General features: G+C 46.0%; 1 protein-coding gene across 1 annotated transcript in view; it reads right to left on the bottom strand.

Moving 5' to 3' along the window:
* Positions 1–27753, bottom strand: part of LOC149341727 (corticotropin-releasing hormone receptor 1-like) — a 177014-nt gene extending 149261 nt beyond the window's left edge. The window contains exon 1 of the mRNA XM_089543891.1: positions 27636–27753. Within this exon, the coding sequence (XP_089400017.1) occupies positions 27636–27753 (118 nt within the window). The remainder of the gene's footprint in view (positions 1–27635) is intronic.
* Positions 27754–27957: the final 204 nt, after the last annotated feature.

The following is a 27957-nucleotide window of genomic DNA, read 5'->3' as shown; positions in this document are numbered from 1 at the left end:
GCATCAGTCTGAAAATAAACACCCCTTTACAGGAACGATTCGCCCCAAATAGGTATCCGCAAGTCCTTCTTCTTTCTAAAGAAGTTGCACTTTGCAAAACACTGTAGTGTTTTCGCAGTGCATGCCGGGACAGCTCATAATACTCTTAGACTCGTGACTTCCAGCCAGCATGCCTGAAATCGCTGATCTCCAGCGCTGACTTTCATGCACGTTGTGAAAGATTAAACAACTGCGCCAAAGCTTTGACACACCCAGAACCTGTGAAAAAGTTTATATTTTTATCTTCCTAGCTGCGTGTACGAACGGTTTAACAAATATACAAAATTTTCTACACTGACAACTAAGTTTCTTCGGTGTGCTAAAGCACATAGTATATTTATTATGACCGCTAAAATCGTACCATAAGTCCATAGGTCAGGAGCTATAAAAGGATAATTAGGTCCTGAAAATTTACTCAAAATTCTTTATTTTCTACTGTCATATTTCCTTACTAACGAACTGTCATCATTATAAACCTAACTACTTTCACTGTAGGGCCAGGGACCCTTCAAATGACCTAATCCTATCCCGCGCCAGCTGCAGCCCCCTTATCCACGCAAATATACAGTCTTCATCCGCTCATCTAACTCTATACTCAGTTACCCAAAAGGACTAAAGGCTTCGCACCACAGGCACTGTCCATGCTCATTTCCTCTTATTGATTTCAGCTAGCGCATCATTAACTCGCGCTTCTTCCTTGACCCACACTGCTCTCTTTTTCTCTATTAACGTTACCCACATCATTTTCCTCCAATTACACAATACATGAACAAACACCGAAGCCAATCCATGGAGCTACAAGTTCCTTTCTACCGACCTGGTCCTTGTTAAACAGCGTAAAACGCAGTGACCTCCAAGTGCAGCAAACGAAGTGTTCCTACCACTTCTCTTTCTAGGAGAAGTAAACTCTTGGCGGAAATTTACTCTCCTTCCGACGGCCGGCCCAATTCTACTGGTCCATGCAAAGAAAGAGCACGACTACGCGTGCGCTCATAACTCTGTCTCCGCTTTCACCAGGGAGAAGTTCGTTAGTCGTGCCAGACGCTCACATTTCTGGAGGAGAAGGTGGTCTTCCTTCACAGCCCTCCACCGCTGACAGCCTTGTTAGCTTTTCTTTACGTACCAAATAGAGGCGTTTTTAACGAACCGACCGGAATTCATGACCGTGCCGCAGCGCTAACATCCCCCTCTGTTGGGAAGTGTTCAGAAAACAACTGATTTTATTCTTTGTCCCGTCTCCCTTCGTTCCCTACATCGTTATTTCTTAAGCCAGCCTGCTTGCTTCATCAGCGACGGTTGTTGTGAAGTTACAAATCATGGTAGGGCGACACGCCGCCTTTGTTATGCCTGCTTTGTTGTCCGGCGAGCCAACGCACAAGTTGCGTCGCTGCAAACGCTCAATGTAGTGTGCGTGTGTGCGTGCGTGCGTGCGTGCGTGTACGTGCGTGCGTGCGTGTGTGTGTGTGTGCGCGCGTGCGTATGTGTGCGTGTGTGCGCGTGTGCGCGTGCGTGCGTGCGTGTGCGTGTGCGTGTGTGTGTGTGTGTGTGTGTGTGTGTGTGCGCGCGTGTGCGTGCGTGTGCGTGTGCGTGTGTGTGTGTGTGTGTGTGTGTGTGTGTGTGTGTGTGTGTGTGTGTGTGTGTGTGTGTGCGTGTGTGCGTGTGCGTGTGCGTGCGTGCGTGCGTGCGTGCGTGTGTGTTTCCGTTCGCTGATTTTTCACATACAGAGAACGAATTTGCAACAAGAAATGCCAAACGGTCATATGTCAGTCATAAGTGGGCTAAACTGTTCATTCCTTTCCTTGGGCTACTACCACTCACAACCCAAAAATTTGTTATGGTCTTAGAGAAGGAGCAAGGGTTTGTTTTACAGCGGCCATTTCACAGTCATTTGCCGGGACCGCACGCACGCGCAGATGCCTGTCGCAAGAGATCCGGAGAAGAGCCCAACAGCAAGCTTTAAAGCTGCTGTATATTCATCAGAAGCTTTCTTGTTAGTCACACTCAAGAATGGAGCAGACAAAAAGAACTTAAGTGGCCCAGCACAAACTAAAAGAGTACTGACGATCTTTTGCTTTCGCGTGTCGCTACGAGGGAGCGTCCAAAAATAGCAGCTTTCTCAGATGCGGAGTTCGAACGAGCTAATGGGCTCAGGAACATGGCTTCTCTCGTCTTTTCAAAGTTGCGGTGACGTACAAAAGGGATTTTACATACATAATGTATATGATAATTACGACGCAGACTCGGTAAACAAGGGCCGTGCTTAAATACCGGTCAATGCTTCGAGATATACACGTACAACCGCGCTCTCTGTCTTTCACCGCTTTTTCGTCAAAAAAATTTGAATGGCGATTCCACAAATGGGCATACAGAAAACCAGCGCAAGCTGGCATGCGATGATACAGAGGTTTAGCGTAGCGGAAACGTATAACGGATTGCTGTATACGCTGGGTGCGCATACGCAGTGGCCACACATGGCCCGCCCTTGCCACTGCACGTGTGCAGGAGGCGCCCAGTAAAATCGATATACGTCTACGCCAGTACGTCTCCGCTACGCTAAATCTATCAAATGACTGAGCACAGGAAGACGTAGCCCGTGCGGGAAGCCCGGGCTGAATCCCCCCTTCCACCTCATCATGGCCTGGGCGGATGCAGAATGGCTACGAACTCAACATACGACTTAACCGGGAACCTTCGATCAGTTTATTTTAAGAAATTTAGGAAAGTTAGGGCAAGCCGCAAAGCACGACCTATGTGCCCATATGGGGTGGTCACGGGTCCGGGATGGTACGCCGTCTGTCGGCCACACTTGGCGGCCCGTAAGTTTTTTTACGACGATGACAAACGCGTTGTTGTGCCCGGGAGCCACCGCGTTGACACGAAGCGCTGTAGACGCAAAGCTATGGAGTCTTGTTTAAAGGGACAGAACACTGAACATAAAGCACCAAACTGTTTTTTCTGCGCAACGGAAAGCTTTTATACAAGGTGCTCGATTCTACAACAGTTTTGTTAGAAACGCTCTACACTGATTGTTATCAAGAATTTTTCGATCCGTGCGTGCACCCGTTCCTATGTAGACCGTTGTTGTAAACGATGATCAGTGAAAGCAATGGCGATTGCACGTTGGCTGAAGTGATGTACAAAAAATTAAAAAAATGGTGGGAACTCTTAAGATTCACCTTAAGGGTATGACGCGATAGCGTAGTGGGTTAATTCCCATATATGCAGTGTGTCATTTTCTACTCTACATTCCTAGATCTCTGACAGACCCCATACCCCTCCGGGCGCAGTGGTACAGCGGTTAGGCGATGTTCCACTGTACTGCGATTGCAGGTGTTTCCATAGGTGGGCCTTGTGTAGCCCAGGTTGCTCTTCCCGAGCGACCAATTATTAATTTAACTGCCACCTGCTACGGTGGGCAGTTTGCATGCTTACTATCCGGTGGACAGGTTGGGATGACTCCGAAAGGTCGCGTGCCCTAGGTGTCCCACCTGCCTCCTAGGTTGCTCTCTGGACAGCACCTGCCAGAGCCGTGCTCGTGATTTTTCGCTCACAACGCCGACATCGAGTTTTGTGGACAACGAGGCGTTCAACTCTATCACGTTCATATAAGTCTCACCGCCCAGACAGTAATTAGACAATTCTAATATAGAGTAGCATCCATTTCAGATTCCACTCTCAAAGCTTTTATCGCACAGTGGCACACACCTCATCGAAAAATGTTTTTTGTGGACCGTGGTTGCAGTTTCATCCAAGAAATTCCAAACTCAGTAGCGACATCTAGAGACAAGCAAAAAGCACATATTAGGCCTCCTCGCCGTTCAGAGCAGCTTACAAGAAAAAATTATGCAGGCTTTGCACGATGAACCAACAGCTGGACATCTCGGACTTACCCGCAACCTACGCCGCATTCAAAACAAATACTACTGGCCAGGACTCTCCGCCGACGTTGCATGGCATCAAAACATGCCGTGTGTGGCAACAACGAAGTACGCCGTCCATCTGGCCAGCTGCATTATTGAAGCCCATACCACCACCGAGCAAGCACTTTCAAGAGACTGAAATGGATCTCCTCGGCCCCTTTCCAACGCCAAGATCGGGCAACAAGCGAATCGTCGTAGCGACCGACAACTTGACCCGATATAGCTCAGGGGACCCGATACGCCGAAGCAAGAGCGCTGCCGAGTGGTACTGCGGCGGAAGTCAACAAATTTTTCGTCGAGAAGATCCTCTTGCGCCACGGCGCCCCAGAAGCTCTCATCTCGGATAGGGGCACAGCGTTTACGGCCGAGCTTACCCAAGCCATTCTGAACTACAGCAACACAGTTGAGCCAACGCCGAACTACTGCGTACCATCCGCAGACCAATGGCCTTAAGAAGCGTCCGAACAAAACTATCGCTGACATGCTCCGCATTTAGAAGCCGAACACAAGATTTGAAGTGTCATCCTCGCTTACGGCGTCTTTGTGTGCAACACCGCGTTGCAGGAGACTACCCAGATACACCTTTTAGGCTCGTCCATGGCAGGCAGGCAAACAGAACGCTCGGCGTCATGCTGCCAAATGTCACCGACGAAGACAACATCGACGTTGCCGCCTACCTTCAGCGCGCAGAAGCCCGGCGACTTGCCCGGCTACGGATCAAGGACCAACAGCACACGGACGCCCGACGCTATAGTCTACGCCGACGCCACACGGAATATGAGCCCAGTGAGCATGCATGGGTGTAGCCGCTTATTCGCCGCCGCTGACTCAGTGAAAAGATTTTGCGACGCTCTTTCGGCCAATACAAGATTCTTCGTCGAATCGGATAGCTTGACTACAAGGTCGTCCCGGATGAAGTTACAGCATCTCAGTGGCGCCGTTCACGTCAAGAAGTGTGCATGCCGTGCGCCTGAGGCCTTAGTGGGGACGTTAACAGGTGCTTTGTATTCGAAGTCTCAGTGTTTTCTCTGGTGTGTTTGTTTCTTTTTCCACTTGTTTTTTCGTTGCTGCGATGTTTCTTTGGGAGGAGATTATTGCCGCGAATCTTTGTACTGTTTCTTCGTTCACGCTCCGCCGGCACTCGGCTTTATCATTTTGTTTGTGACGCGAAGTGCGACCAGACTTATCGCGATTGATCGGGGCCACGCGCAACTGCTTCCACATTTTTCCATATTGCTGTAGTTGTTTTTGGTCGCTTATTTCAAGGTTCCTTGCCAACTTTAAACTGAACGCGGCCAAGAACTGCAGGCATTCCGATTCGACGACCGCGGGGTACGTTTGTGGCTATGGCCGCCGCCGACCCATTCAGTTAATTCTTTGTGGGTGCGAGTAAGCACAATAAACAGTTCCTTCTGGAGGCTTTTCGTTGTCTTCTTTACTGCTGGACTGCCGCCAGCACTACGTGACACTATTATTGGCAGGATTTCACCGCAGGATGGCACCTTATGCGAATTTCAAAGTCAAATTAAAATTATGCATTTTTCGTCCTTTCGTTATTGGAGTACTCAATTCTCACAATTCCGAGGCACGATGTTTTCATTTTCCCCGTAAACTCTTAACTCATTTTAGTCAGTGATCGGTCCCTTTAAGCTACATGCGCGGAGGGGCGCCTTTCAGCGACCTGTGTTAACTAAAAAGTCGAACATGGATATATCTAACTCGAAGTGAACCGTGAAAAAGTTCGATATATCGATATTTCAATGCGTAGAAGTTGGAAATAGATCAACTTATCTGCGACCTAGAAGTGAGATTATATTGCAGCACCCCTTCTAGTGATGAGTTTCTTGCAGCGGCGTGCCGCACTGCTCGTGGCAGCATGCCACTCGTTAGGCGTTTTTAAACCTAACCTGATTCGGCCGACCGCGATTTGAAACTAACCACTGCCTACCATAAGATGCCTAATCCTGGTACCAACACACTAAAACAGAATAATCGCTCTTTAAATCAAGGTACAGCTGGTTTCCGCGACACCTTCAGCAGCGAAGCACGCGATGCGAGGGTCATCGCTGGCTTCAGTTAATGAAGGATGATTTCACCGCACGACAGCGATGTGGCGTGGAAAATCAGTACAAGAGAGCGAAGGCCACCCTAAAACATACCACGTGCTCATCTCGTGATGTGGTTTCTCAGCGCTAGTGCTGCCAGGCCACGCAGCCTATCCACCACCACGGGCGGAAAGTGATCGAGAGCGCCATTGGGAGAAGTGCCACTCCCAGGGGCGCGGCACGCCGTTCGATATAACGAACGGCCGGCGAAATGTGCGATATACAGCGCGACTTTCCTCGGTACTTTAACACGGGATTTTTGAATGGATATTCTGTGTGTTCGATATAGCTATTAATTCAAAATAACCAGGTCTGATATATCCCGGCTCGACTATTCCCAGCTCACTTTTCTTTACAAAGCCGATTCTCGCAGACTTCAAACACGGAGAGAATAAATAGGCAAATGTGCCATTATAAACCACGGGATGAAACATTGTACCAAACGAAAGCATCTTTGCAATATCTCCAGTGGGAAGAGCGTAAGCGGCATATCCACAAATCCTGAAGAAACGCATTTTTCAACGGGAAATAGTTTATGAAAGAAATTGTTTCATATATCGTGCGATTTCACTATACGAATCTATATATCCGCGGATCTTCCCTCGGCAGGCATTCATTGTTTACTATTAACGCTTCTGCTATCTTTGAAAACGTTCCCCACTGGTTTTTTAAGTCAGTCTTAACTGATCGATGTAGGCGAAGGAAAAACTTTAAAAGAAATATTTTCCTACACATCGGAAGAGAGAACCATTACTTTCAATATTTACATTTACAGTACCTTACATTATTACAATACTCCAAATTTTTGTCCAGGAATCCTCTACTTTTGTGGACATTTGTGAAATCAAGACTTTTATAACAAAGCTCCTTCAAAAATGCGGGATAATCATATTTTGCTAACAGCGCCGTCGCTGGGCTCTGCAAAATTCCGAGTGCCGACGCCGACGCCAATTGTGCACAAATGTTTTCGACGCACGAGTTTGAGTGCAGTACTTGCTTCTAATTCTTTACTTTTCCTTTGAGCTTCGCCACGTTACTTCTAGTGAAATTCCCACGTCCACTGACCTCATATGTTATTAGAGCACATTTGAAGCATAGGCTGCATTCACATGCTGTGAGACGACTGTTTACATCTAGGTATCTTAAATAGATCTCTTCTGAGCACAGCCGTGACTTATCATCTCTGCCTGCATTCTGTTTGCGGCGGCTGCGGCCCCATAAAACTTTTGCAGACTGAGGCGGGCAGAAAGGGGTTACGGGAGATCACTGTGCAAGAAGGGATTTAGACTCTCAAGTTGCGTCATCTCGAGCTGCTTTACGGAGGTAGCGGCGGCAAAACTTGTGCACGTCACGCCGTGCAAAGTGCGGATGCCAGCAGAATACGTAATGAGTGGCGCGGAGCTTTTCCATTACAAGGAGGCGTTGGGCTTGACTGCGATTTCTATACTCGCGCGCCGCACCATGCTATCATAGTGTACGTGGACTGGTTAGTAAAATACGCCAGCTGGGCTCGCTTTGGGGTCTGCGGGGTGGGGGCTATGCGTGAGGCGTAACCTTTGAGAATACATGCATGCACAGCGCTTCAAATCCAATACTCACGAGAAAAAGTGCACAAAAGATATGAAACCTTTAGGCTAGAGTAGTGTCTCGTCGGCGCTTTTCATTTCAGCTTCCCGAGGTCCTGTTTTTGTGTGCCTCTGGTGGGAAGCCATATCGCCTGGTTGAGCATTTCTTCATTCCAAAATCACTCTTTCTCCTGATACTGCCTGCAAACTGCCCTCCCTCATGTTCTTCCTACCACGCCCATGCTTTATTCTTTGTACATGTCTCTATAGGGTGATTTCTTGTCGTTTACACATTTTCATTTTTAAAACTCTGAGAGATACGTTGGTGCGGTCTGTGCAGGTAGAATGTAAAGCAAGACAGACTATATGCACATGATAGAGCTCAATATTTTTACTATGAATTAACCAAAATTAGCTAATCAACTTTCTATTCTAGAATTTATGGGGCAAGGTTATACTGCAAAATTGACGCCCGTCAACATCGAAGGTGAGCCCTGTTTTTATCTTTTCTTAATCGGTAATGTGGTCCTAATTATCGAACGTCAAAAATCCGCCATTTCAGCCTGTTGCGTTGGCTTTTCCGCATTGCAAATTTATAAAATGCCGTCTGTCCCATTTATAACGCATTGAATACGGACGCTGTTTGTGTACTTGAAGATGTAGGAAAAGGTTCCGATTTTGTCGTCGGTATCACGCGTAGCGACGCCATTTTATGAATTTGCAATGCGAAAAAGCCAACTCAACCAGATTTGAAACGCATATTTTTGGCTTTCGAGAGTTGTGCGAGCTGGGCCTGATTTTTCATAACGTGTATCTTTCGTTGAGAGGCACACAAATGTATGCATTTCAAAGCTCGTTGGGTTGGCTTTTCGGCTTTGCAAATTTATAAAATGGCGTCGCTGCACGGGATAACGACGCCAAAATCGGAACCTTCTTCGACATCTTCAAATACACAAATAGCGTCCTTATTCAATGCGTTATAAATGGGACAGACGGCGTTTTATAAATCTGCAATGTGGAAAAGCCAACGCAACAGACTCTCAAATGCGGTTTTTGACGTTCTCTCTCACTCAGACCATGAATAGCAGTTTACCAATATCCCTCAAGAGAAAATCATACAACAGCTGTATCTTACCGGTACTCACCCATGGGGCAGAAACGTGCAGACTAATGAAGAGGGTTCAGCACAAGTTAAGGACAGCGCAGCGAGCTATGGAAAGAAAAATGATAGGTGTAACGTTAAGAGAACGGAAGCGGGTGGAGTGGGTGAGGAAACAAACGAGTGTTAATGACATCCTAGTCGAAATCAAAAGGAAGAAATTGGGCTTGCGCAGGGCATGTGATGCGAAGGCAAGATAACTGCTGGATTTCAAGAGAATGCAAGCGTAGCAGGGGGCGGCAGAAAGTTAGGTGGGCGGATGAAGTTAAAAAGTTTGCGGGGATACTGTGGCCGCAACTGGCAAAGAGCAGGGTTAACTGGAGAGAAATGGGAGAGGCCTTCGCCCTGCAGTGAGCGTAGTCAGGCTGATGATTACGATGATGATGCACACACACGCACAAGATTCAAACTACAGCCCCCAGTCGGAAAGCCCGATATTGTACAATGAAACACGAGTCGCAGCGACTAAAAAAGTGGGCGTCAAAATTCCTTCCAAATGCTTACTTTTTAAGCATGCAGTGCCTTTAGATTCCATTCTCGGCAAATTCATTCGAACAACGCTCGAAAACCACCCCGAACCTGGGGTCGAAAATGAGGAGGAACTTATCCAAAAAACCTCCGAACATTTTCATCCGAATGGCATAAAGCAGAAAAAATAATTCAGCCTCAAAAATGAATCGAACTAGCGCCAGCATAAATATGCCAAAAGGAAACAAAAAGCCTTCGTAGCGTGTTCTGCGCATGCTCGCCTCGCAATCTGAAAGACCTCGGTTCGATTCCCTGAATCTCCACGATGTTTTTTTACTTGGCGATTCTCACGTTACAACGCCGTCAACTCCGACATAGTCTTTTCTGCGACACGAGGCCCGTAACGCTATCGCGTTAAAAGAGAGAAAGTGAAACCGAGAGAAGAGAGAGAGAAGGAGGATTAAAAAAAAAAAAGAGACGTGAAAAGGAAGGCAGAAGAGAAATACAGGCACACAATCTTTCCTGGGGATATCATCATCATCTTTCCGCAGGTTTCAAGCCCTTTCGTTGCCAGACCTTCACAACGCTGGCAGACGGGAGGTGTACGAATTTTAGCCTGTTTCTTCTGTATTTCTGATTATTCGACTCAATATTTCAAAAATGACTCTATTTCTATTGCTTGGCTCCTGGTGTCCCTACGTCCATATTTTTAGTGTGTTAGCACTTATAGTGCTCATTCCCCGCATTTAGCCGTTCTCTGTTTGTCTGCTTGTTTGAAGCCGGTTGTGTAGCAGAGTGCAGCTCAATTAACCATGAGAGGCTGCTCGCGAAGAGCAACCTGGATCAAAACCGAACCCAAGCAACCAAAGCTCCAAAGACGGCAACACCTGCCATAGAACGACAGTGGCGCATCACTTGACCGCTGCACCACTGCGCCAGGAGTGGTAAGAAGACTCCCAGGGATCTATGAATGCAGAGACTGACCAATTCCTCATATGTGGACATTAACCGATTATCGCTATCCAAACAACTGTCATCGTGAAGACTGGATCAGAACACCGGAACCAAAGTAGAAACTAAACTGAGCGCACCTAATTCACATTCGGCCTAGCTAAGCAAATCGATCATCTTTTTTTCTTTTTTTTTTGCCACAAGGCTGCAGCGGATTTGACGTCAAGGTTGCGTGTCGTTGCCGATAGACTGTTGTCACAGGCTCAAGAATATGCCAAGTTTTTGCGTCTGTTTCTTTGCTTCGCAGGGCACGTATGCGGAGTAGATGCTCAATCAACACCAAGAAGTGGCCGTCCGGTCCGAGAAACGCGAGATGAGGCGATGGGCGAGAACTGTTTACCCGAACATGTTTCGGCGAAAAATTCGCACTTTGGAGCGCCGTCCATCAGAAGGAGACGGGGATAGGAAAGCACGATGCCTTGCGCAAAATTCCCCGACAGGGCTATCCCGGTTGGCGAGCAGCGGCCAGCGCAGCGAGCGCCCGATTCTCCACAGCATACGCACGTTCGAGCGCGCTTTCGAATAAACAGAGTGCCGCAGCAGCCTTGATTCCAAGCCCTTCCCTCGTCCAGAGCGCGCACTCGGTCCAGCAAGTGGGGGATTTCTCGGTGCCCACTACTCCCCAGAGGCCGTCGATGATGCGACTACGACGTCGTCGTGTTCGAGGCGGCGGCGCCGCCTCAGATTCTGGACACGTCGTCCCCAACTGCGCTCCTCACCGATCGACGCCGGCGGAGGTTGCTCAACGCTTCCTCCCAGCCTGCCAAGCAACGGCGGCGTCCCAGAGGCCTACAAACACACAACGCACACGGAGAGAAAGACACGCGGGAGACGCCTGTTCCCTTCTTCTCGTTTCGCTCCGAGTTTCCTAACCACACGGGCGCCCGCCATCGAGGCTACAGAGCGCGCGAGCGCCAATCTCCCTCCCATTCAGGGGCTGAAGGATATATAGATCCTACTCGGCGTCGTCGGTCGGGTATTGGAAGGGAAGAAAAAGGAGGCAGGGACGAGTACTGGGGGAAGAGCGCTCCCTCATAGCTCTTCCAGGAGAGGAAAAGCGGCAGCGACACAGAATGCGAGTAAAAATCGCCACCGCGCATCGGCTCAAATGATCGCGTCACGGCGGCCGCTTTTTGCAGGGCGCCCATAAATCGAGCGCGTAACAGGCAACATGTGGCCGTGGAACGTGGCCCAAGGCACGGCGCCGAACGCACGGCCTCGGCTTCAGAAAAGGGGGAGGGACAAGGCCGGAGGAGGATGCGAAGCTCGCCAGCTTGAACAAAGGGGGAAAAAAAGTTGGAAAATAGGGAAAAGCTTCAAGTCACGCGCAGGACAAACGACAAGGCGCGGTGCTGAAACTGCGCGGAAAGTGACCGCGCCACGGCCGTGCTGGGGCCACACCGGACGCCCACCGGTGCGAAACAATATCTCGATTGATGGTGGCCGCGCGGGAGCATCGTGCATTATCAATTCAAATTCCTCCCGCTACGCGACCTCAGCGCAGGGCGACAGGAAACAGGGCAGACGAGATCAAGAGGAAGAAAATGGGAAAAGAAACACGGTTGCATGCAGTAGCATCTGTGAGGGGATAAACGCATTGCGCTTCGGTGTTTCGCGGCAAGAGCCCGCTGGCGGCGCTCTCGAGATCGCTTCGCCAGTCCGGCAACCGTGGGCTTAATGTCCCTTTCTCTGCTGCCGCGGCGGGCCTGACAAATTGCAGGCATTAGATAGGGCACAAGCGCGACGTGTCGCGTCGAGGCGCCGAACGCGGGCTTTGCCGCAGTCGTCCACGAAGCGCCCTCTATAGGCTCGCCACCGCGGCCGGGTATTAAAGGATGCTCGAGCTGGGTTTGGCAACAACTCGCCCCGACGAAGAAAAAAGCGAGTGTAAAATCACACGGCGGATGACGAATGCCTTGGGTGCCTTAAGTGCGCGCCATCTGTCAGAATAAACAACGCTCTTTGCAATCGATTATTTTTTGTCACCCCCCCCCCCTCCCCTCTTCTTCAGCCCTGTCCAGGACTTGCTGTTCCCTGCACAGCAGCTGTATGTGGAGTTCTAAATAAGCGGATTATCGGCCTGACAAAAGATTAAGCGCACAGCAGGGGTTTCACGCTTTGTTTACAGGCGCTTTATATTCAAACTTCCCCCGACAGTGCGCTTCAACCTAAAAGCCGAGCACTATCACTCTCACTAAATTCGCGCTTTCTATTCTTACAGTTCTGAATTAATTTCCAGTGAAAGTGCTCCAGACGAGTCGTGGCCATGTTTAGGTTCTTCGCGGTGTAAGCAATACTCAATATAATGAATATGTAGCTCGTAAATGAGGGCGTTCTGCAATGGGTGAACATGTTTGAGTTAAGAACTAGGGCAGGTGTAAATTACCAGTAATCTTGAAGCTACAAACAGGTGTCTTATTTAAAAATATATTACTAGCAAAAGATAACAGCGAAAATAATAAAGTAAATTTTCTAGGTCGTAGTAAAAGGTACAAGGATCTGGCACTAAAGAAACATCTGTTTCATATATTCATTATTTATTTTGTTCCAAACAGCCGAAAATTATTAAATCACCGCGAATTTAAAAGAAGACACGCGTAGAAAGTGGCTCAGTATGAATAACGTTATTTTACTCGTACTGCACGTGTCTTTCTGTAGCCTTATTTCTCAACACACAGATTTTATTCCTTTGAGTTTCAGTTCACTCAGTAGTTGGCAGCAGATGCAGCCATGGCCTCCCGTCTTTCAATACCTTTTCTCATCACTGCTGTTCTGCGTTTATCTTTTGTGTATCCTGTCAAACAATAGATACGTGGAAAAAATTGCGCTAAGCTGAACATTGCAGGAATTCTGAGCAGATAGTACAAAAACTAACGCGAAAGCCCAAAACGCGGAAGTAGCCCTCAATCTTTCCAGTTTTATTCGTTTCTTTATGGAGTCATTTCAAGCGCACGGTGTATTGGATCGTGCTTACGGGCCTTGAAATACCACGTGCGGGTGCCATGTTCTATCCCCCTGCAAAGCTTCTATTTTGTTTCCTTTCGGCTTCCTGGGCACCATTTTTGCTTAATGGTTCGTGCAGCCATGGCCATAGCGTCCATCTTTACTTTCGCTTTATCTTTACTTTCTCTTGCTTTCCAATATCTTTCACTTTTCATTTCGTTTTTTTTTTTAATTTTACGCTCACCCAAGGCCATGTTCTAATGCCGCAGTAGCAGTTGCTGCCTGCCTGACGTGGCCGTCCGACACTAAAACGCACCACGAAGGAAGAGGAGCAGCATCCGGGCCGTGCAGAAACAGAGGCATCCACACCGTCTTACTTTTTCCTCCTCCCCTCATCTTGTTTCGTCGGCCGTGAGGGGAGAGAATGGGAGAAGGAGCAGGGAGCGTGCGTGGGAGCAGTGCACAGCATCAGCAGCAGCAGCAGCCGATGCCCCAAGCGGGTCATTTGCGGCCGTTCCTCATTGATGGCCGGCCGGCCGTTGAGGGGCACTCGCGGAACGCGCTCATCGTACGACGACTTCGCTACGTAGCGCCTGCACCGCGAGGCCTCAGAAATAGCCGGACCGGACGCTACAGCAGTTGCTCCGTCGGAAGCGGCTGCCGCGCGGATTCAAGGACGGCGACGCGGGGATCCACGGCGCACGCGACCTCCAGCCGATACGAGGGGGCAGTGTGTGTACGGCGAAGAACAGGGGGCGAGAGAGGACTCAGCGGAGAGACTTCCAAACGACGCATGGCAGCTTGCTGGCTGCCCCCTCCCCCAACACACATTCCCCACCGACCTCCACCAACCACCACTCTTGTTTGAAGCCCCGGTGTAGTTTATGCGTTAAAGACCGGACGCCTGATGCTCGGAAAGCAAACAGAGCTTTGTGCGCTCGAGGTTAGTTGCGCCGTGTATTGAAGAATATGGTGGGGAGCACTTCCGTGAAACTCGTTGGTTGCACTCCTTGTTTACGGAAGCTTTCGTAAACAGTGCTTCGCGGCGCGTACTCCAAGCTGGCATGAACTCAAAATAGAGCGCACTTCGATGCACCGATTCGAATGCAGCCACTTTTTGCCATAGGCGAAGGAGAAATACTTCTCAGCTGCCCATGGTAAACGGCAAGAATGCCTGCCATAAGCGACCTATCTACTTCGTTGAAGTCGTCAATGTCCTTTACTACCAATTAAGGTAGGAGTTATCGTTTTCGTTATTTGCGCCGGTAATCCGAATTCTGCTAAAGTGCTCAGTGCCCGACGTGTAAACAGAGCAAGACGAAACCCTAAAGGTTATCCTAATTGGCGTTTTTTTTTTTTTTTTTGCTGCAGCGAATTAAAAACATCGACAGCAAGAAGGCACCTTCTTTGATCGCTTTTAATATAGATCAGTCAAGGCTGCGCCGAAAAAGAGAAAACAAACACCTTACATAACACATAAAACTATGCATTCCACTGCAATCGCTCGACAAATAGATCCCTGCTCGCTCGGCTCACGACACAAATACTCCATGTAATGCCGCGGGTATAAAATAAGCAGCAAGTATTCTCACAAATTTATAGATTGAGTAACAACGCACGGCTCCCTAGCTTTTAAGAAAATTGGATCGCACCGCAAGAAAGCACTCTAACAAAGGATTCGCGATTAGACAATAAGCATGCTTCAGCACCCAAACAGACTTCCTTTATGCCCCATTTTCATCGCGCTTCATCGCCCCAGCACGACCGGCACAATATTAATAACCCCATTAGGTATGTACACTGTTCGAACTGGTCTTTTCTTTTAAAATAGCTGTCCTCCTGAAAAGGAGTCCCAATTGATAGAAGACTTAATTTATCAGGATTTTTACAGTCTGCACTTTTCGTCATATATTTTTATTATCTGTTGGCACGTAGCGTACTTTAATTTTCGTGAGCCTCGTTTATATTCATATTTTTCGCATTTTTTGTTGCAGCCCACTCCTCTGTGTAATACACTATAGCCCCGAGAGTAATGAAGTAAATAAGTCATAATAAACGATGCAGTTTCTTCGTGTGAAACTATATTGCCTCTACTTTATGAGAAACCATTTTTGTTGTAGCCCGATTTAATCAGGGTAACGTCTCGAAAGAGACCGTAGAAGAGCGGAGTGAATAGATACTACTTGACTCGCACCCTTTGATTAAGGTGTTCTATAAGAGTTCCCCATCTCGCCTGGCCTCTTTCATTGCGCAACCCTGAACAGGCGTCTTGAGCTGCTGCTTCCCTCATTCACCGGGAAGAGAGTACGGCTACACACAGTCTTCCGAGGTCAAGACAGTAGGAAAAGAGAGGGGTGGCTGTCGAAAAGCGCGGCAACAACAGCAAGAACAAAACGAGAACGGGAACAGAGAGTATCAAAGAAGTGCGCTGCTTTTGTGCCGGGTCTCTCGACAAAGCAAGGGGCAGCTCGGGTGTCCAGGCTTTTACATCACAAATTACGTCACACCTGATGATCAGGCCATCCTTGCGTTATCCCTTCCCCAATACCAAACGGAAAGTAATTCGGCACCCTTCACCTGAACAGCGAAAGTTTAGAGAGGAACAAAGCTGTTGAGGACGGAACGGCTGTTTTAAAATTCTATGACTCAGTGAATTGTATGGGTAGTACAAGGCACGAAACTGGCATGAAGACTAAATGTAATGCAACTTGTAAATATAAACACAGCGCAGTAGTAAGCGAATTCAATTTTTAGACTCGCTAAACACATCAACGATTGATGGGACGGCTGCATGGTAAAATAGATTCCAACGCGGACTCAGAGCAAGTTCAACTGCTATTAAGCATCCTCATGCCTTTGTAAGGCAGCGTCGCTCGTATTATAATGTATAATAAAGTGGTATTTAATCAACTTCTGAGAGCTAAGTGAGTTAAGTCGTGGCAAGACTGCAAGAATTCTTATACAAAGTCAACAAAATAATCGTGCACTCCTAACTTTTAAATAAAGCGCATGCTGTTTCACAGTCAATAAGTGGGTTCCTTAATGCGTTCGCATGGAGAGTGAGTGAGTGAGTGAGTGAGTGAGTGAGTGAGTGAGTGAGTGAGTGAGTGAGTGAGTGAGTGAGTGAGTGAGTGAGTGAGTGAGTGAGTGAGTGCGTGCGTGCGTGCGTGCGTGCGTGCGTGCGTGCGTGCGTGCGTGCGTGCGTGCGTGCGTGCGTGCGTGCGTGCGTGCGTGCGTGCGTGCGTGCGTGCGTGCGTGCGTGTCGGCCTTCTCATTGGCTTTGTATATCTATTATCGCTAAAACTTTTTACGTCTTGGAAAAACGGCAGACTTAAATGTTTGCAAGATACCATTTATAGAGATTTTTACCGGCCAGTACAGGAAGCCCGTCAAAGGCGTAGCTGGCGCACCTCTTATGGTCACTGAAAATTCGAGCCGCGTCGGGCAGAGCACTTCAGAGATGAGCGCACTTCGTTCTGAGAAATCGCGTCTTGGGGCGCTAAAGTAGCATCTCTATCATGCGGTAGTTTTCGTACTGAGTGTGCTTGCTTTTTAGGGCGGTAACAAGATGCATGTAAAAGGCAGTTTATAAATATTGCTGTTTGCTGTTTTTCGTTGTGTTCTTAAAATTTCAAACTGAAGCTTTTTACACTGTTTTATTTTAAATGTTAGCTAATTAGGCTTCACCAAGAAACATTGCAGGGCGAACAATGGTGCGTCTTTTTCTCAGTTGGCTTCACTCGCCAAGGACACTGTCTTTTTTAAGAATTTGGTTACTTATAGACGGGACATCCATATATATATGGATGAGTGAGTGGTCATATATATATATATATATATATATATATATATATATATATATATATCAAAAATTATTCCTTGGCAGCTGATTGATTAATATAAGATAAGGTCACCAGAAATTGAAAAACATCAAGATTTAATTCACGACGTTTCGGCTGGAGGACCAGCCTTTTTCGAGTGTATTACAGTATTCGAAACAAGCAGATTGTTTCGTTTAAAGCGCTTAAAGGAAAGGAAGGGGCCAGTATGAACAATGAACACTGTGTTCATATATATATATATATATATATATATATATATATATATATATATATATATATATATATATATATATATATATATATATATATATATATATATATATATATATATATATATATATATATATATATATATATATATATATATATATATATATATATATGAACACAGTGTTCATTGTTCATACTGGCCCCTTCCTTTCCTTCAAGCGCTATTGTCACCTTGTTGTAACCAACCAACCTGTCTCTTCAGATCCGAGCGGAAGAAAAAAAGAAAACATTTTTCTGCCCCCAACTCAAATCAAAGTTTCAAATCAAAGTTTATTTCCCATCTAGCAGTACAGATGGAGGAATCGTAGAAAAAAGCTGCCCTTGGGCAGCTTGACGAGTCTACAATCCTAATTATTGACAGGGAGGCAACACAAGAGTTTACACAATTTTAAAAAAACAAGCAGATCAAGGAAGCACCGGAGAATACACGAAACAGCAATATGTATACATAATGAAACTTAAACCATGTTATTCAAAAACAAATTATGTAGTTCACGACGTGAAAAAGAAAACAAATCGAGGTTAATGTGGATATACCTATTTAGAAGAGAAGGAAGTGTGTACTGAAGGCATTCCCTACCAAGATCCTTATGTTCTCACACTTTGCATTTTTTCTCAAAATTTCTTTTTTGCACAAAACGAAACAATGTGCAGTGCGGTCATTCTATCACCAACGCTGTGTGTTTGCATGCCGCGACAAAGTTCGCCCCGCGAGCAACTTAAAAGCATTATACTTCACCTTTCTCTGAGCACGCTCTCAAGAACCACCGCTCGTGTCTGTGGGAAGGCGACAGATGTCCCACAGATCGTCCATGCTTTCAAAGAAAACAAGCTGCCAAGCTGGTCCTTCCAGCTGCTTCAACTACACACAAGGCTCAAGAGACAAAACTCCACATTCTGATACGGTGCAGCCTTTAATTTAAGCCGGGTTTCTACAATGTGGGCCCTACACTACACTGTTGACCCGCTTCTTTCTTCTGGCGCATATAGAAATTAAGCCTTGCACACACACTTTCGGGAAACTTTCCGCGCGCTTTTGTTCTGAACCTGTTGCCTGCATCGTACGGAGCGCGCATACGACGCTTTTTAAGAGCCACACCATTTGTTGTTTACAATTCACTGTAATGGGAAAATTCGCTTAAGTCACTTTTTAACAGAATAAAGTCAATATTATTAATATTGAATAAGTGTCTAATGGGAGTCTGTTACGAGCCCCTGCTCGGCGAAGTTTTAAGTTGAAGCTACTGCTGGCGCCACCTAATGAGGTGTCGATTTGTTAAAGCTGCACGTGCGTCAAAGTTTGGAAGTGACTGGCCAGAAAGTTGGCTAAATTGAAACCCAGCTTCCACAATTGCCAAAATTGTGAACGCGAGCCAGTCACGAACAGTTCCGAAGCATGGGCATTTCCAATATTCAAGAGAACACTACATTTCCATGAAAGAATAAATTTTGCTGTTACTTCCGCATTGAAGCGAAACATTTGCCACGGACTTTATCCGTCCAAATAAAGCAATCTTAAACAAAGAAAAAATTGCGCTTTTCGCTCACAGATATGCAGTTGTCGTTGCTTGAATGTGGATAATTTGTCCCCTTTCATCTTGGAGCCATCTGTGAATTCTTCCTCTGATTTTCGTGCGCTACAGCTCTCTAGCGTCTACATCAGTGCAAACATTGACTAAGTGCAGGCCCTTTCATGGCCTCGAAGCGCAATCAATCATTTTCTTATTCCATATCAATTCCGTAACAGCAATGCTTGGGAAAACCGCATTGTATTTGGTTTTCATACCCTCTCCACTGTTTCATGTCAACCTTGACAGGGTTTGGGCAGAGTAATGCCTGTTTCTAAATCACCGCACAACCAGCCTTTCTTTACCTCTTTTGTTTGTTTGTTTGTTTGTTTGTTTGTTTGTTTGTTTGTTTGTTTGTTTGTTTGTTTGTTTGTTTGTTTGTTTGTTTGTTTGTTTGTTTGTTTGTTTGTTTGTTTGTTTGTTTGTTTGTTTGTTTGTTTGTTTGTTTGTTTGTTTGTTTGTTTGTTTGTTTGTTTTCATTTGTGGAGGTGTTGAAACCAGACCAACTCAAAGTCATCAGCAAGCTGCGATTCGCATTCTCAGTGCCACTCGTCTGTTGTTCAAATAGGATGTTCTTGCGGCAAAACGCAATGTTTTTGTCCACATTTTTATGCCTAGAAAATTTTGAGCTTCTTCCATTTTTTCCCCCCTTTCATAAAGTTCTCCTGCATTGAGAAATCTGCATTCGAAGGCTTCTTTTGCTTCTGTCCCTTCTGGTTCCCGCCGAGAGAATTAGGCACGCCATTTCGCGTAGAAACGGTCTGAAAACGGACGGTCGCGACGGTCGAACATTCCGCAACCGACGAGAGACGCCGCTGAAGCGCAGAGCGCAGAGCCGGTCGAAATTCCGGCGCTTTAAACGAGGGTCAGCAGTTGGAGAAGTACTGCACAAGATATCCTCGACCGACCCAGAGACCGTGACAGCTAGGAGAGGGGATCGATTCTGAACCTCCCCTTGTTGGAGACAAACTTAGCGCTCTTTGAGCTAATCGAGTGAGAATTCCTGACAACGTAGGGTGCAGCAGCTGCCCGATGGGGAGTTATTGAAAGGAACCGTCATGCAGTGTTAGCCTGCCATTGCGAGAATCGATTTCTGTTATTTCTAAAATTTGGTGACTTTGAGCGGAAAGCAAAGAGAAAGAAAGAATTCACGAGGACATGCCATTTTTCCGATATCTGCCGTTTCAGAAAAAAAAAATAGCGATATACCCGGCACTTCAGCGACAGCTCAAGTCGATTATATTGATGGTAGACATCTCTATATTCGTGCCTGCTCCTGAATTTCAGCCCCTTGGCGAGGCCTTACTGTGACGGTCGGTGTTTGCTTTGGTGTGGCAGTGATTCGATTGCGATGAGGATTCCTCATGCAGTACAAGCTCCGCGCGCGCACCGAGCTGTGTCTGCAACTTGTTACATTTCTGTTGCCTTTCTGTTTAAGGCCATTCTGGCCACGTCCTTAAGAGAGAAACTCATTCGCTGAGACGTGCGCAGGTGCCACGTAAAGTCAGATTCCATCTAGAAAGAAGAAAGAGAAAAAATTAAGGTACTGCGGACTCGGGTTTACCTCGCACGATTTCTTGCAACATTACATACCTAGAAAAAAATTCAACACTTGCATGGCTGTTACGCACAGGGGTGCTTCCAAGTTGCGCTGATGTTTGCGCAAGAGTAAGATATCACCTAAATTGCAATGACGGCAATCTCCCAGAACTTCGTTGCCTAAGCGTCACTTACAATATTTCCAGTATGTGGTTTCCGGCTTATCTTGCTGCGTGGTTACAGCAGAGCACTTGTTATAGTTTTCATACATATTAGTTACGCTCCATGACTATACTCCAGCATGTTAAACCTCTCCTCTTCTTTATTCTGACACAAGCGTTCCAGGAAGATCTGTTTTTGTTGTGCTGGTTGCGTATGCTTTTTTTTTTTTGCTCCAGGCGGGAACCTACAGCCATTTGTTGTAAGAATTATTTTGCTCCATTCTCTATTGTACCTGTACTATTTATAGGGACCGCCTGTGATGTCAGGGATCACGTATTCGTTTATTCCGTTTTCTAAGGCTGGGCTTCCGAACAGAATGAAGGCGAAAATAATTCGTAAATGAGCAAACAATTACGGTTCTAAAACTGGTCATCGTAATGTGAGAGAAAACTTGCAAATTTATCCGTCGTCATCATCATCATCATCATCATCATCATCAGCAGCAGTCTGACCTCGCCCACTGCAGGACAAAGGCCTCTCAAATATCTCATCAATTAACCACGTCCTGTGCCAGCTGCGGACACCGTAGGCCAGCCAAACTTCTTAATCTCATCCGCTCACCTAACTTTCTGCCGCTCCCCGCTACGCTTGCCTTCTCTTGGAATGCAGTCCGTCACTTTTGAGGACCATCGGTTATCTTGCTTTCGAATTACATGCTCTGCCCAATCCAATTTCTTCCTCTTCATTTCGACTAGGATGTCATTAACCCACGTTTGTTCCCTCACCCACTCTGCGCGCTTCCAACCTCTTAAAGTTACACCTGTCATTTTTCTTTCCATAGCTCGCTGTGCTGTTCTCAACCTAAGTTGAACCCTTTTCTTTATTTTCCACGTTTCTGCCCCGTAGGTAAGCACCGGAAAGATATAGCTGTTGTATACTTTTCTGTTGAGGGATATTGGTAAACTGCCATCCATTATCTGAGAGGACCTGCAATATGCGCTCCACCCCATTCGTATTCTTCTAGTTATTTCCCTCTCGTGATCAGGATCAGCGGTCACTACCTCTTCCCTTACCACTTGCAGCACCTCGCCACCAATGATAAACTGCTCTTTCCTTCCGAGACTGTTGAACATTACTTTGGTTTCCTGCTTAGACGCACAGTACTGCTCTGCCTGTCTAACTCATTGATCATGTTTTGCAGTCCATCTCCTGAGTGACTTAGCAAGGCATCTGTCCATTTTCTCTGTGGTTAATATGTAATTTCATTAGATTCATTTTGTGTTCTGCACGAGTCATATGGTCCATATGGAATCTATGCATAATGTTCTTACAGAATTGTCAAACACATTCGAAAAATGCGGAATGCTTACGAATGCCGCCTGAAGTCACGCATACCATCCGGAAACCGTACGAAAGCACGTGGAAATTATACCTAAAAACTGCGGAAAGCATGAGGATGCTCGAATATTTTATTTTTTTTTAGTCATACGGACTTCTCAATCCAGTAATTCTCTTCGCGTGGCTCATGCTAAAACAAGTCAGTAAAGGCAGCGACTTTAGTAGTGGTCGGCGCACAATACGGTGCCTCCGCGCCACTACTCGGCGCTTCGCTGTCGTTCATCTTCCTGGCACCAGAATGCAGTTGAGTTCCGGGTAGCGCGCCTAGCATCATTTTGCTTACAAATACTTAAAGAAATGCGGTTTGGGCAATTCATCTGAGGATTTGATGCTCTTTCGCCTGCCCAACCAAACACTTCACATTTTTATCACCCTGTATCGTACGTGATACGCCGAGCACTACACAGTTAAATAGAAGTATCGTTTTCTTTTATTTACCTTAACAGAAATGCGCACGTTAAAGTGCCTGCCAGCCATGGGTCCACACATAGGTCAGTGCACTCCTAGTCACTTTAAAGATGTTCAAGTACTCACTTTTTCTTTCGATTACTTGGATTTAGTAAGTTAATAAACTGTTTCAATAATGATAATAAGAATTAATTCAACTTATTTGTCATCAACCGTGATCATATTATATGATCACGTGATGTAAAATTTATGTAGACATATGCTACGAAGTACGACATAGTTCATTAAAATTCTGATACAATCGAAGCCGAACGATCCACGTGCCACCGAAGCAACCCCACAGAATATTTCATCGTTTTTCGTCTGGGATCCCCTCGCTTGGGCACACTCACATACATGCAGAACCGCAACGGAATGTTTCACGAATGCGCTCCTTTATAAGAAATCTGTTTTCGTAGTGATATTTGACCTGCCGCTCACGTATGTACGAACCTTAGCGCCGACGTTCGCACGCTAAATCATACCTTTCTTTCCATTATTTCAGCACGTGTGGTTTCCAAATGGTGCTGTAAATGCGCTGGCTGTGCTGTATTTATTTTTACGACGCATCTATAGTGGTCGAGCGTTAATATACAGAAAGAGGCACATATAGGTGACGTCCACCCCTCGTGGTATCGCAAGAGAACACATTTCAACAAAGTCCACCATTACATACAATCATGAGTCAAGTAGCTCAGCAAAATGTCCATCGTAAGAGTGGTATTGGCAAATTTCCCTAACCACAGTGTGTGGCATTCGTGTCCTTCGTTTAATGATTCAGTATTCGTATCATCACGCGCTCCTGCATAGGAATTGCTTTTGTAACGCTGGTTCTTCCTAGTTTTTCGCTTCCCTAGTCGGAGAAACGGAGCAGCGGTAACTCACCACGGATGACCGACTTCCGTCTCTTCGTAGAGCCAAGGATGTGAGCGCAGATGCGCTCACAGAATATTATATGTTACGACCTCTCGTAATCCCGTAAGCCCATACGTTTTCATGCTTCCCTACTCGCTGCATATCTCGAGGAGCTCCATAATTTCAATTTTACTGCGATGGTGAATCCTTCCTCTTCACACGTGCGCTGGTTTCATTCGAGCTCGCCAGCTTTACTTCGTCGTAACATAAGAAAAAAAGATATAACTTATCGCCTCATGTATACATACGACGTCGACCTCGCCGTCCTACTGTGCTATTCAGTACGCAATCCCTGACTAACGTTCTCTGGATTCGAACGGTGTTGCACAAGGAACTCTACAGGCCTGTGCCATTGGAGAGGAGACGGGCAAAAGGAGAGAGCAAGGCACGACATTTCCCGGTGTTGGGAAAGGCAGCGCGGAAAAGCGGAAGGCGCAGGAAGAGCGATGCGACGCGTCGCGCACAATGTGAGAGCCGTCGCGGGCCGTCCCGTCATCCCTGCTCGGTCCTTTATACCCCCTGCTGTCACTGGGGGACGAAGTCGTCTCTGTGCACCGGACTGCCTACTCTATACTGCAGTCGCTAGGTATTTCTGGCACCCCAGTCCGCATCTCCCGTTGCCGCTGACGTCTCGTAATCGGAGAGTGTACTCCGCTTGGGTCTCTTCCCCTCCCTGCCACAAACGGGAAAGCCAGCTCTAATTCCCTTTGTGTACGTTTGCCATTTGGACAAAAAGAAAGCTAATACTACGAAAGCATGAGTGGAAGCTATTGATTCACGGCCGCACAGACAGATAGCCTAACGTTGCTGAAATATGTCGTGGGCAGTTTTGTTATTTGGATTGCGAAGAAAATGTAGTCGTTAAATAGAACTTGCATAAAACTGAATGCGATAGATATGTCTCTGCCACTGTGGCCTTTCTTATAGAAAAGGTCTTTTTCACTGTTTGCAGCTCAGTTCGAGCTCCACTGTGACAATAAATAAAACAAAGCACTACTGTAAGCGCGTCCTCTGTGTCCATTCTGTTCGCTCTGGATGTTTCAAGGTCACAAACCTAATTGGCCAAACGCCTGCACACATTCCCGTATTGTGACGAGTCATGCTAGAGTCACTGCGTATCCATCTGAACACAAGTAGCACGGCCATTTTCAAGCGCTCGCGATTTTGGTCCTTCTCGACGCAATCAAGTTCTTCATTTAATTTTGAGTTTATTAACATTTTAGTTCTCAGTACAGAAAACTAAGGGCCGGGGACAAAAGGTACAATAACTGTACCTGGCTGGGTCCCCTGACCCAGCCAGGTACAGTTACCCCGCTTAGCCCGAAGGCGCTGCAGCAGGGGGGTTACAATGCTGAAAAAAACACATCTTCATTCATACAGCACACTTACTGACCTGAAAGGCGATTCCATTCACTGATAGAAAAAAACAAAAAATAAATTTGCATACATATTAGTTCTGGTACGGTATTCCAAAATCTTAAAGCAATGATCAATACGAGAAGAGACATAATGGGGCCTGTGTAAATGTTTTTCCTTTTGATTGCCGGTTTTATCATCAAATATTTGATACAGCAGTTTAAGGCGCAATTTCCTTCTTCGAGAAGAAAGACTCCCCCCCCCCCCCCCCCCCCCCCCCTAATCCGTTTTTCATGTCGGTACAGCTATGACCTACGATCGAGGCACTCGATCATTATAGGGCGCTCCTGTCAGCACTTTCGAGCTGGGAACATAGATGACAAACATGCATTAAAAAGTTAACAGATAATATCTATGAGTAGGGCTTCTTTTTTATCGCGTTTATGATTTCACAAATGTACTATGCGTCGATGATCAAGACAAAATTTAACAGCATTTAGCCTTTTGTTTCAACAGCTTTATAGCATCATAGGAACAGTCGTGAATGACAGCTTATTTCCCATCAGTCACACTTGTGCATGTTCACCAGCATACTGGAACCTTGTAGAGGTTACCGCAGCGGTGGCCTAGTGGTTTGAGCATCCGCATCGCATGCGGTAGGTGCGGTGTTCGATCCCCAGCGCTGCCGGGTACCAACCGGTGATACAATGGGTACACGCTTCTTAATCCGGGTGAAATGCTTGGGAAATGGGCCTCTGAGCCCACCTTGAGCAAACTAAAATACCTTGTGCCATGGCCGCAGACGCCCTTGCGCCGTAAAAAAAAAAAAGATCACTATCATCACTATCTCCTTGTAAAGGTGTCTTTCTTCTTTCGCGCTCACAAAGTTAGATCTGCTTCGTGCTTAACAACGATCGATGGTGCTCGTGTGAAACAGGTATCAGTGGTCGAGAAAAGCAGCTTTCTTAGATCCATTTAAGAAAATCAAATTAAGGAGCTAGTCGCGTTTGATTTCGCCAAATGGCATATATACGATTTCAAGAGCTTGATCTGGGTCAGTGATTCGCTGGGCAATTTAAGTCCGGGAAAAAGCGGAGTCATCGAGCTGGATTTGCTGGCGCATACAAGCTCTTGAAGCTGAATTTGGCAAATATGTCGAATATTTTACACTGATCCTTATTTTCATCTTCTTCAGTATGTCCTCAATCGCTTCTACTAACTGGGCAATGACCGATTGCGTCCCGGGAATGTTTAAAATTTAAAAAAAAATGTTCAAGGTTATTTTCTTTTGTTTTGTTTTTGCGATATTACTGGTTTTCAGCAACGGATGATGTGTCGTTTAACCTCAAGAACTGTGGAGTTCAACTTATCACCATCTGAAAGGACTAAATAGTTCTGTCAACGATTTGATAATCTCAGAACACTCCCTATTTACTTGAAGCGCTTACTTCACTGATTAAAAAATAAAGGGTTAGGCTAAAACATGTAATGATGCAACACTCAGTTTAATTCTGCACAGACGCTGCCCTCAGTTTTTGTTTTGTCCCTCTGCATCCCGTCCGCGTGGCCTAATGGATAAAGGCGTCTGACTTCGGATCAGAAGATTGCAGGTTCGCGGACGATTAAGTTTTTTTTTTTTTCCCCCAGGGATTTATTTACGCTTCCAGATTTTTATTTAACAATACCTTATTGCGCACGAAATTTTCAGCAAATCACTGACCTAGTAATAAAAGAGATTTACTGTTCTCTTTTTTTTTTTGCCCGCTGCATTCTCGCATTCATACATCTGTTCCCCTGATATAAAACACCGCACACTTATTGAAAAACGCACAAATCCATTATGATGTGCTCATCAAATCTTAAATGTATTAAATGCATTAAAGCGGAAATTAAATGTTAGTTTTTTTTCTTTGAAAGAAACAAAACAACAGAAATAAAAAAACAGCGTTCACTCTTTCACCATTTACTGTCTCTATTTTTTTCATCGTCATCGATAGGTATTCTATCCACCGTATTCGCTCGCAAGCGAGCCGCGTACTTCGTATTAAGACAACTAATCATACCGCTTCATTACGCCCGTAAGTTACGCTGATCTGACCCCGCATCATTATCCTAATTAGGAGTATACTGTGTCGTTCCCTTTGGTCTTCTTTTTCGCCTTCCACAACTTTCTATGTAAACTGAACGCTTGATGAACGAAAGGTTCCGTTCAACTCTAATGCAGGCCAAAGTAGCAGGCGATCCCCTCCAGACAAATTAAGAGCATGAAAAACACTTTTACAGCATTGACTATCATTTCTTTTCCAGGGTGATTTTTAATACGAAAGTCTTAGCGCTGCTTGCTGTACTCTGTCTTCAGAGCTCAACGGGTAAAATGCTGCGACACCCGAAAACAAGAACTTGTTGAGTTAATCAATTACGGCACCCTATAAACATATTTTTTTTTTAAAGTAACATGCATAGAATATGAGCTTCATTCTTTTTTAAGCATTCTTAAAACATTTCGGATCAGTGCACCGACAGAGCTGCCAAGAGAACATTCTTATCTGAACGGAGAACTTGCTAATAGAGACAAAAATAAAGAAAAGTAACGGGGAAGTTCAAAGTATTTCATTAATTCATTGTTCATCTGTATAGGATTTCATAAAGATAGTGGTTCATTTTGTGTCACCTCAACCTTGTTTTTTTCCTTGCGGTTATTATTAGTGTTATGTTTTGTTACTCCGTTTCACTGCCCGAAAAGTTTTTGCTGGTAAAACTATCCGGCACTACTAGGCACATGGGCCCAGTGTAGTGGTTAGTGCAACCCACCCAAGCTGTCAGGAAAGTTTTCTTTAGCCTTCACTTGTTGCGCAAAAAGTCACGAAGGCAGATTAAGGGGGAAAAAATGGTCCACCAAAAAATGTAACTGAAAGTTGGTAGACATACCTGCGCCAGCGCCGACTTGAGCAATGTTGTTGTACATCTCTCTACAGCGCTCGTGTTCGTCCACAGTGGACGTCGCGAACGAACCGTTCGTACCCCCGATGGACACCGACGGATGCATGGTCGGGCTGGACCGGACACGCAAAAAACAGTTCGTCGCAAGTTCCGGCCGCACTTTTAAACCGCACGCCGCAAAGCTTCCACTGTCTGGCTCACAAAAGCTTATCTACGTGCAATAAGTTTGGGCGAAATTACTTGGGCAAATTGAAGAGTCCAGGGTCAAGTTCGTCGAGAGGAAACAGAGGATGAAGATAGGAAACACAAG

This window comes from Amblyomma mixtum, chromosome 5, assembly GCF_055824585.1.
Source record: "Amblyomma mixtum isolate Tamu chromosome 5, ASM5582458v1, whole genome shotgun sequence".
Classification (NCBI taxonomy): Eukaryota; Metazoa; Arthropoda; class Arachnida; order Ixodida; family Ixodidae; genus Amblyomma; species Amblyomma mixtum.
The sequence above is the reverse complement of the archived record's forward strand: the minus strand, read 5'-3'. Positions and strand labels throughout refer to the sequence as shown.